The sequence below is a fragment of the Cyprinodon variegatus genome, unplaced genomic scaffold (genome assembly GCF_000732505.1).
Source record: "Cyprinodon variegatus isolate N-32 unplaced genomic scaffold, C_variegatus-1.0 Scaffold1873, whole genome shotgun sequence".
Lineage (NCBI taxonomy): Eukaryota > Metazoa > Chordata > Actinopteri > Cyprinodontiformes > Cyprinodontidae > Cyprinodon > Cyprinodon variegatus.
Window position 1 is genome coordinate 21508 of NW_015152326.1, and position 11126 is coordinate 32633.

General features: G+C 40.7%; 1 protein-coding gene across 1 annotated transcript in view; it reads right to left on the reverse strand.

Annotated features, from left to right (window-relative positions):
• Nucleotides 1-4097: 4097 nt before the first annotated feature.
• LOC107104756 overlaps nucleotides 4098-11126 on the reverse strand; it is a 10145-nt gene continuing 3116 nt past the window's right edge. Inside the window, exons 2-4 of the mRNA XM_015404843.1 lie at nucleotides 10050-10778; nucleotides 8165-8328; nucleotides 4098-5333 (exon numbers count right to left, since the gene is read on the reverse strand). Coding sequence (XP_015260329.1) covers nucleotides 4391-5333; nucleotides 8165-8328; nucleotides 10050-10751 — 1809 coding nt within the window. The 5' untranslated portion in view covers nucleotides 10752-10778 and the 3' untranslated portion in view covers nucleotides 4098-4390. The remainder of the gene's footprint in view (nucleotides 5334-8164; nucleotides 8329-10049; nucleotides 10779-11126) is intronic.

Genomic DNA, 11126 nt, shown 5'->3' on the forward strand with positions numbered 1-11126 from the left:
GGAGGCTGTTGGTTTATGGAGGGGCAAAGTATTCCTAAGTCTGGGGCGGACTAAAGGAAAGGCTCGCTCCCCTCTTGTTTTAAGACTCTATTAGCTGTAGATGGTCCTCAGGACTCAGAGCACGTGCCGGAGACCAACAGGCCATAATGAAAATGAGCTTAAAGGTGCAGTAGCAGGTATTTTCCAACATATTTTTACCATGAGACCTCGGTGAACATCACGGCACCCAGAGCACGAGTCTATGGTTGATCATCCAGTGCTCAGCCTTTAGATCAAAGTCTCATTAAATGTCAATGGATTCTCCTCTGTTCCTCCGTGTCAGTCTTCACTGTGTTGCACCACGAAGGTTAACCTGAATGTTTCATGTTAACCTGAATGTTTCATGTTAACCTGAATGTTTCATGTTAACCTGAATGTTTCATGTTTAGGGGTTTGTGAGCGCCAGAGGAAATCTGAACTTCACTTTGGCGTCTGGATGTGTTGGGCTGGATAAGATCGCCAAACCTCCGCCTGCTCCTCCAGGATCTGCTTCATCTCAGAACATTGCTGGCCTTCTCTTCGTCTTTGGGATTTTCTTGGCAGTTGTTTTTGTTTGTTACTTCAAACAGTGGTTCAGAAACCAAAGACTTTGTTGGCGTTAGAATGAAAAACTCTCCTCCTAATGCAGGATGTATAAAATAATCACTGCAAAAAATTGAAATCTAAATAAGTAATTTTTTCCTAAACCAAGTGCATTTGTTCTTGAATTGAGGAGGTAAGTGAGACACTTTGCCAATGGAAAAAGACAATTTACATTTAAAATAGGAAAACGCGTCTGAATTGTCTTATTACAAGTGCATTTTATCTAATTATCTTATTTTAAGGGTAAAAATACTCATTCCATTGGCAAATCATCCCATTTACCTACTAAAATTAAGGCAAAATACACTTGATTTAAGGATTTTTTTCTTATTTTTAGATTGTTTTTGCAGTGATCTAACTACTGATTTCTGCTGTATTAGTTTTTCTGTCGTTAATAAATGTTTTCTGGATACAAATACTCAGTCTTTTGGGTTATAACCACTAAGGAGGCTTTCATCTGAATGTTGTCTTCCTGCACAGTAAAAATCGAGTGTTACTTTAACACCAGCAGAGTTGAATATAACTCTGTCTCCAATAATCTTTGGTTTATCTCCAAATGAGTGTAAAATTTACTCTAAAGTCAGTGTCAGAGATACTTTTACTCATGTTAGTGTCAAAATCAACAACACCTCACAGACTGGTGGGAATATACGGAGGAGTATTAGGGCCAGATTACAGATATTTAAAAAGATATGAGAATAAAGTCCTAACATTATGAGAATAATGTTGTAATATTACGAAAATAAAGTTATAATATAAGAAGAATAAAGTCACAACATTATGAGAATAAAGTCGTAGCAATATGAAAATAAAAACGTTATATTACAAGAATTTATTTGTACACTGAAAAAAAAAATCCAAATCTAGATAAGTCATTTTTTCCTAAAATAAGTGCATTTGTTCTTGGATTGAGGAGATAAAAGAGACATTTTGCCAATGGAACAAGACAACTTCCACTTTAAATAAGAAAGTGGAAGTTATTTCAAGTGCATATTATCTAATTGTCTTATTTTAAGAGTAGAAATACTCACTCCATTGGCAAACTATCTAATTTACCTACTCACATTGAGGGTAAATAAACTTAATTTAGGAAGTTTTAACTTATTTCTAGATTGTTTTTCCAGTGACTAGAATAAAGTCACAAAATTCTGAGAATAAATTCGTAATATTAAGGTAAATATAATTCAGCCAGAATTAGTCACAACACAGGTCTAGTCAGTGAGCAGTGGGTAGCACTGCTGCCTTGCAGCAAGAAGGTTCCAGGTTCGATTCCCAGACCGAGCTCTTTCTGCATGGAGTTTGCATGTTCTCCCTTAGCATGCATGGGTTCTCTCCAGGTACTCCGGCTTCCTCCCACAGTCCAAAAACATGACTGTTGGGTTAATTGGCGTTGCTAAATTCTCTTCGGGTGTGAGTGTGTGTGAATGGATGTTTGTTCTGTGTGTCTCTCTGTTGCCCTGCGATGGACTGATTCAATCAGCCAAATACGATAGTTATGCTTAATTTATTAAGCACTGATATATTGACAGTAAAATAAAGTGCATTTGGATCAATGCACTTCAAATATCACAAAAATCATAAATGTGCTCTGTTTTCTTGGACAATATAGGCAGCTTATAGAAATGTGCAAAAGAAACTTAGCAAAGATTTATCTTCAGGTTTTTAAACGTAGAAAAAGAAAGCATACCGGGAGTGACGCTCCCCACCCGTCTCTAGCTTATTAATGTGCTCAAACGTCTGATTTTAGGGGACTTTTCTGCATAATTTGTCTCACCTGCACTTCCTCCCTATAAACAGTAATAGCACGATGTAATAACGCCCCCTTTGGGTTGGGAGGTATATCGATATTAAAAGCCAGAATATTGATGTTAAATTGTTTTTTAAAACCACTGATTTTAATCTTTGTATCGACTTTTATGCACAGAATTATCCAGAATGTTCTCAGAAAATAATCGTCAGCCAGAACATTCAAGAGAACAACTCACCAATGGTTTCTTAACCAATGGGTTACATAACTTTAAACTAAAGAGAAGTGTTTCCATCAGCATGCGGATATCGGAGCTTATTTCCGGCCTGCAAGATTCCTGCTGGTGATCCAGAAGATACGTTTCCTGGTCTGTACTGTTGCCTGCGGACCTCTGCACCTCCAGGAGTGATCAGATGCTGCTGCCATGATCCACAGCTGCAGGAAGCAGCCTGCAGCAAACATTTACTGATAAAGCTTGGATACCATGGAAACAAGACAGACTGCCTTTGGTAAGCCTTTGGTTTGAAGGAGTGTTTTGGTCAGAAATACTCTGCATTAGTGCCTCCATGGCTGCTTTAGAGCTTGGAGAAGCTTAAAGTAAAATATTTGGATCAAGGATGAATAAAAACTAACCATTCTATCAGAAAGAAACTCTGACCAAACAGTGACCTCTACTGGCCGGGTTCTGCAGGATCCTTAGAAGCACCAATTCATGTCTGATTCACTTAGTTTCTTTGATCCCATCCAAACCAGAGAAATTTCTGGATCTGTGAGAAGATGCTGATGTGAAGGATGAAATTATTATTTTACTTTTTATTTTTTTTAGAGTTGGATGGAACCAGCTTTTCAGTCAACATACAGATGACACAGATTTTCCAGACGTCTCCTGGATGCAGAGCCACTCCTTTAGATCATGAAAATTAAAACTAACCAAAGAGGAAAAAACAACTTTATACTCTCAGCTGCTTGTTAGATCTAAAAAAAAAAAAAAAAAAGACAAAAAAAGGTATGTCTACAGGTTTATGTCGCCTAAAAGTGCCTTGAGATGACGTGTGTTGTGAATCGGCGCTATATAAATAAACTGAATTGAATTGTTTTGGCCTGATGGTACGACAGAATATTGGGGCCAGGCTAGATTTATATTACGAGAATAAAGTCGTAATATTACGAGAATAAAGTCGTAATATTACGAGAATAAAGTCGTAATATTACAAGAAACAAGTTGTATTTTATGACAACTCTTACCAGAAGCCCTTCCTTCCCTAAAATGAGGAATATGGAGCATCATTCTCGTAATGTTACGACTTTATTTTCTAGCCTAAAACGCCATCGTATGATGGTTATTTGTCACTCCTTGAGATCTAAATCAGATTTTTATCTGGATTTTCTTTACTCGGCAGTGATGGCTAACATGGTGGACAGGGTTTAACAGGTTTGCCTCCAAATCCCAGAACATCAACTGTTGCCAGGTCCACACCCCCTCCCCCTATGCCGGATTGTTCCTAGCAGGAAAGACACCAAAGTTCCTTTAACTGATGTTTACTGTGGTCTTTTATATTTGTTTACACCAACGACGAAACCAAAGTTGGCTTCCAATACTATCGATTCAGGAAATGAATAAAGGGAGATTTCATTTAATTTTTATTCTCAGAATATGAGCTCAGTCTGCTCCTGACACACTTCAAGATTCAATTAGAAATCAAAACAAACATTTCTTTAACATCTCTACAGTTTTATTGGCAAGATGCATTATAGCATTAGAACATGTGTGCAAAGCAAACAGCTGTAGCTCGGTGGTTATAATCAGGTCAAAAGACGCAGCAAAGCTCTGGAGGTTTTTTTAATCTTGCTGGTTAATGGGATCAGAAGCTAACCTTTGACCCTGGAACATGCATATCTTTCAAAGCAAAGACCGCTGGAAGCTTCCTCTGGATTATGTGGTTAAATAGCAGGACACATTTAATGAATGAAATCCTGTAATACACCTGAACTAAAGCAGGACAGAATGTTCTCCCTTCTGGATCATGGGTTAAAAGATGGAAACTCGTCACCAAAAACAGCCTTGAACATCTGGAAAAATGGCGACCTTCTCAGGTTGCTCCATTCTCTGAAGGTCTCTGTGGAAACGGTCATGCCGGTGTTGTCGGCAGTGTAGGCGTACTGCCATTTCAGATACTCTTCCTGCATTGGGGTTCCGCGGGGCGATTTTCCCAGGCAGGCAGCCAGATGGACGGTGGCTTCACACCCCGAGAAAAACAGCACCAGAGACGCGGCCAATGTGACGACAAAGAAGGGGACTTTGCCGATCCAGGGGGCGAGGTACGGGACGAGGTACCGGTTGGCTCCTGGTGCACCAAACACATTTTCTAAAGCAATGAAAGATGCAAAAGCCATATCATTTGGTGTTCCTACAGGCCCCACCATGATTTTAGGGACAGGTTGAAATCCGGTATTCCTCATCGAGTTCCAGCTGTTCGGCAGATTGAACGTTACATGGGCTTCAGGAGGAATTCGACACTCATTTGGCCTGCCGCACCCAAACAGCCTGTGTCCAGGCAGGATGTCTCCTGTAGCGATGCTATAGGCCGCTTCAGGAAACAGGAGGCAGTTCCAGGGAGAGTAAAGCAGGACGTCTGTGATGGACATCAGGGGCACCAAACATATGGCAGGTATCATGCAGTTCTCAATCTCTCCATGAGCCAAGAAGACCAGGTCAATCTTCTTATTCTCCCGATCCTTCTCCTTTTTCTTCTGCCACTCCTCATCCAGCCTTTTTTGGATGAAGACAAAAACATTCACCAGATGGGAGAACTCTTGAGACTTTGCGTTCTGGGCCAGCCACTCTTTGACTACAGAATCTGGGGCGTTTTTAATTGCATGATCAATTAACTCTTCCATCTCACTTTGGCTCCGGTTCGTGTTCTCGATGATGGACTTTATTCTCTTCAACTTCTGAAGAGCTTTTCTGAAAGATTGAAATGCGTTAAATGTTTAGCAAGTGTTCTTTATATCCATCATTGCACTTCTATTCTTTATACTTTGGTGGCAAAAAAAGTAATTCAAAATAATTCACACATATGTATTTTCCTATTTTTGGTTGATAAATTTAACAATTTGAAATTTCAACAAAAGAAACATCCAACCATTTTAACCATTTAAATCCCAGTTTAGAATCAACATGTTTATTATAAAACTATGGTAAAATATATATAGATCTTCTATTCTGCAATAAGATAAAGGTTTAGAGGCTAATTTCATTAGCAACAGCAATTTGCATGCAACAGCAATCTGGGGCATTTGTTCTACTGGTTAAGCCCCCGTCACACCTCGTCGATTTAGCCAGCGTAGGCCTGACATCCCAGAATCTTCTAAAACACTGAACTTTCTAAGTATTTTTTCCATTCATAACAGGTTCAGAACTTTATGTCCAGCGACAGCCTAACTTATGCATAACGCACGGCAGCGTAATGTCCATGAAATGTCACAAGACAGTGTCCTGAGGGGGGCAGCAAAGCGCCCAAAGGTGCCCGGCCTGCATAGAAAAATTTATTTAATGACGATATCAACCTAGCTGCTGTTTACCGTCCGTTCCTAGCGCCATGTCTGCTAGGAAGTTTGCTAAACATGGGCATAAATGCAGGGAGGATCCATCACACTCACTTTCATGCTTACCCTAAGATGGGGGTGAAGTCTGGAGGAGCACAGACTGTTTCCTTTTAGACCAAAACGCTGCCAATACGCCATTATACAGAAGCTATAAGTTAGAAACACGTTCAGCACTTCTCTGGATTACATCAGATACGTTGATATGCATTGGAGAGAAGTTCTGATAAGTTCCACACAAGTTATGCACAAGTTACTCAGAGGTTTAGCATAGGCTAGACGCCACGACTTATCAGTAACTGACAGTGAACGTACACTCACCGGACACTTTAGTAGGTACACCTGTCCAACTGCTCGTTAACACTTAATTTCTAAGCAGCCAATCACATGGCGGCAACTCAGTGCATTTAGGCATGTAGACATGGTCAAGACAATCTCCTGCAGTTCAAACCGAGCATCAGTATGGGGAAGAAAGGTGATTTGAGTGACTTTGAACGTGGCATGATTGTTGGTGCCAGAAGGGCTGGTCTGAATATTTCAGAAACTGCTGATCTACTGGGATTTTCACGCACAACCATCTCTAGGGTTTACAGAGAATGGTCCGAAAAAGAAAAAACATCCAGTGAGCGGCAGTTCTGTGGGCGGAAATGCCTTGTTGATGCCAGAGGTCAGAGGAGAATGGCCAGACTGGTTGGAGCTGATAGAAGGGCAACAGTGACTCAAATAACCACCCGTTACAACCAAGGTGGGCAGAAGAGCATCTCTGAACGCACAATACGTCGAACTTTGAGGCAGATGGGCTACAGCAGCAGAAGACCACACCGGGTGCCACTCCTTTCAGCTAAGAACAGGAAACTGAGGCTACAATTTGCACAAGCTCATCGAAATTGGACAATAGAAGATTGGAAAAACGTTGCCTGGTCTGATGAGTCTCGATTTCTGCTGCGACATTCGGATGGTAGGGTCAGAATTTGGCGTCTACAACATGAAAGCATGGATCCATCCTGCCTTGTATCAACGGTTCAGGCTGGTGGTGGTGGTGTCATGGTGTGGGGAATATTTTCTTGGCACTCTTTGGGCCCCTTGGTACCAATTGAGCATCGTTGCAACGCCACAGCCTACCTGAGTATTGTTGCTGACCATGTCCATCCCTTTATGACCACAATGTACCCAACTTCTGATGGCTACTTTCAGCAGGATAATGCACCATGTCATAAAGCTGGAATCATCTCAGACTGGTTTCTTGAACATGACAATGAGTTCACTGTACTCAAATGGCCTCCACAGTCACCAGATCTCAATCCAATAGAGCATCTTTGGGATGTGGTGGAACGGGAGATTCGCATCATGGATGTGCAGCCGACAAATCTGCGGCAACTGTGTGATGCCATCATGTCAATATGGACCAAACCCCCTGAGGAATGCTTCCAGCACCTTGTTGAATCTATGCCACGAAGAATTGAGGCAGTTCTGAAGGCAAAGGGGGGTCCAACCCGTTACTAGCATGGGGTACCTAATAAAGTGGCCAGTGAGTGTATGTCAACCATCAGATAACTGACCTGTAACATTCGCCGTATGTTGACATGTGCTAGCGTGTTTTAGCGAGCTTCAGGGTACTTTAGCGTGCTCATAACTTATACAAGACTAACCCATAACTTATCCAACGTATGCCAGGCAGGTTTTTCCTTTCAGGCAAACGCTTGTTAAATCGACAAGTGTGACAGGTGCTTTAGATAGAAGTTAATGAGACATGTTGGCCACTAAGGTTTTATTTAAGCATTACTGGTGCAGTCAAATAATTTTTCTTTCAAATGGTTGACATAAGCTCATAATTTTTTTGGTAGCAATCACAACAACACAAATCTTTGGAGAGCTCCGGTAGTGTGGACTCTCCCTGGGCATGGTGTCTCTTAGGAGTGAAGTTTTTTAAATGATTAAATTAATAAAGAACTAGTTTCCCAAATTACTTAATGCTTGGTGGTTTTCAATGGTTTTGAACTTTATAACCGAAGAAGAAATTACGAAAAGGTAAAAAAAGATGTATGATTTTCATTCGGATGTTTGAATGTGGATCATAAACATTTAGAGTTGGTTTAAAGACTTGAAAACAGTTAAACAAGCTGAATAAGTTTCAGTCCAACTTCTGATTTAAGTCTAAAAAGACCATGTGTTGCATGCTGTCATCTTCCTTACCTGATTTCCTCAATCTCTTCCTCCGTCTCGATAGCAGAGGTCTTTATGGTCTTGGCATTCTCCCTCAGGGTTCTACTGGCTTCTGTCTCGATGTTGTCGATGTTCTGACAGTCATTAACCAGCTCAGGAACAGAGAACAAGAGCCCAACTGCTCCGCCTGCAACCTGAATAACACACAAATAACAGGTTAAATATCTCAGGTTTTGGCTCTAACGGTGCATTCACATCAAGCATGATTCAAATCCAGTTAATAATTTCCACTTTTTTGAACACTTAAGTCTTATTTTCTCTCATCCAAATAGCAAACCTACAACAAAAAGGCTTTTTGTTCATAACTGTGAATCGTCCACCAGGTCCTTACTCTGAATTTTGGATGAATTCCTCTAGATCTGTTGAGTGCTGACATGGTCATGATAGTAGGGGATTTTAAAATCCATGCTGTCATTGAAGGTGATAGCTTAAATTCAGCTTTTAATGCTATCTTAGACTCGATTGGCTTGTTTCAAAATGTGAATAGTCCCACACATTCTCATCATCATACCTTGGACCTTGTGCTATCATATGGCATTGAAATAACAGTATGTCCTTACAACCCTGCCCTCTCTGACTACTTTTTAAAAACCTCTAAGATTACTTTAACAGAATTCTCCTCCCCCCAAAAGAAGGTTTCACTTTATTTATTAAATTATAAATGTTAAAGAATCTTTTCTACTTTCCTTCTCCTCAGTTTACTGAACAATACTGCAGTTGATTCAACCCCCTCCAAAAATTTATGATTTGTTGATGGGGTTACTATTTCCCTACATACTCCCATAGACAACGTAGCCTCCTTGACAAAGAAAAAAATTGAAAAGCTGGCTGCCAGGCCCTTTTATTCATTAAGCATTTAAATCGTATCCATCTGGCAGATTTCAGTTTGTTTGCATTCATTTTTAAATCTTCCTCATGCTCAAAGGTTACCTGTGGAGTACCACAGGGATCAGTGCTAGGACCAATTCTCTTTACTTTATACATGCTCTCAATCAGTAGAGTTATTAGACAGCATGGGATTAATTTCCACTGTTATGCTGATGATACCCAGCTATATCTGTCTATAATCCAGATGAAGCTAACCCATTACATAGATTACAGGCATGTCTGAAGACATAAAAACCTGGATGACTCTTAACTTTCTGCTTCTGAATGCAGACAAAACAGAAGTTAGAGTCTTTGGACCAGAAGCTGATTAGTCAGTCACTTCATTTGGATGGGATTAAACTGATTTCAGATAATAAAGTAAAAAATCTTGGTGTTATTTTTGATCAGGACCTGTCATTTAAATCCCAGATCAAAGAGGTTTCTAGAATTTCCTTCTTTCATCCGAGGAATATTGCAAAAATGAGAAATCTCCTGTCCAGGGGTGATGCTGAGAAACTAGTCCATGCATTTGTTACTTCAAGGCTGGACTATTGTAATTCTTTACTATCAGGAAGTCCACAAACTGTAGTTAAAAGCCTTCAGCTGATCCAAAATGCTGCAGCCCGAGTTGCATAAAGATAGCGGAAAGAAATCAATCCTCAACCCTCATCGGCAATTCAGTTTCCATGTGTTCTAAGGCATAACAAGGCTTTTGTTTGGGCTATTTTATAAAGCCTGGAACTCAACGCTACTCCAAACATTTTTAAATGAAAAAGCTTCCTGGATGGGAAGCAAACATCTTCATATTTGGAAAACAAGTCCAGTGGATTGTTGTTTTTTTTACTTTTTGAAAAGACTATGACCTGGATGACTGAGAATTTTCACCAGCATATGGAAACTACTTTGTTATGAGTAATATTATCAATATTATGTTTATCAGCCAGGAGTCCATGTCATAACCATCACTGACTGGTGTGATCTTACTTACACATCCAGCAGCTCTTGACGCTGCTTTTTTTCCGACAGACGAAGCAACCTTTTTGCCTCCTTCTCGAGCCGCCAAGAGCAGAGCTTGTATAATGATTGTTGCACTTGCTGCCAGCAGAACTTCATTGGTCAGGATTCGCCTGTTGATGTTCGACCTTGGTAAGCGACAAACTTTTCTGATCATTCCACTGCGGGGGAGAATTAGTCCCTGTCGACCTGCCTCCGATCTCAGGAACATCTCCGTAATGTCGTCGTCGTCATCATCATCATCATCACAGGAACTGGAGGCTCGTTCTTTCAGTGACTTTAGAGGCTTCATCAGGTCTTTTATTTCTTGTTCCAGACTCTGTAATTGTTCCAGCAGCTTTTTGGCTTCCTCCATTATGCTGTTAGACTTGGTGGTGCTGTAAGTCTCAGAACCAACTGTTGTCAACAAACTGGCCCCTGAAGCCACTGCTCCAACTGCCCCTACTGTAGCAAGAACAGGCAATGCTAATCCACCGGTGAAAACTGTTAACAGTCCCACCGCGGTCATTGTAGCTGCTCCTCCTACTGACACTGAGCTGCCAACAACTTTGGTCACGTTGGCAGCCTTCACAACTTCTTCCAGCTCATCCGCCAGTTTGACCAACTTAGTGGCACAGTTCTTCTGTAGACGCACCCATTCATTGATTTTGGTAACAAGGACATCTGCTCCATCCATGATGTGACCTTGGAAATTGCAGAAGATCTGCAAAAAGAACAACAAACTGTTACAGAGCAAGACCAACCTTTTATACACCGTCTCCACATCTTTCATTCGTTCCTTCTCTGCGCTTGTTTGAACTCTTTTCCTCTGAACTTTATTCCTTTATTCCAAATTCTATGGAAAAGTTGGACTAAGACTGTTTATTACTAGTGGTTCCCAGGGATTATTATTTCTCTAAATGATTTCGCCATGGTTCTATAGCAGAGGACATGGATTAGAGGACCGGGGTCCGCATCCAGACCCACCTGCTGGCCAATCAGGACCAAACCTGATTTAAAACATTTATAAATTACTGCATGTTGTCTAAGGACAGTGTCTAAATTCACTTGC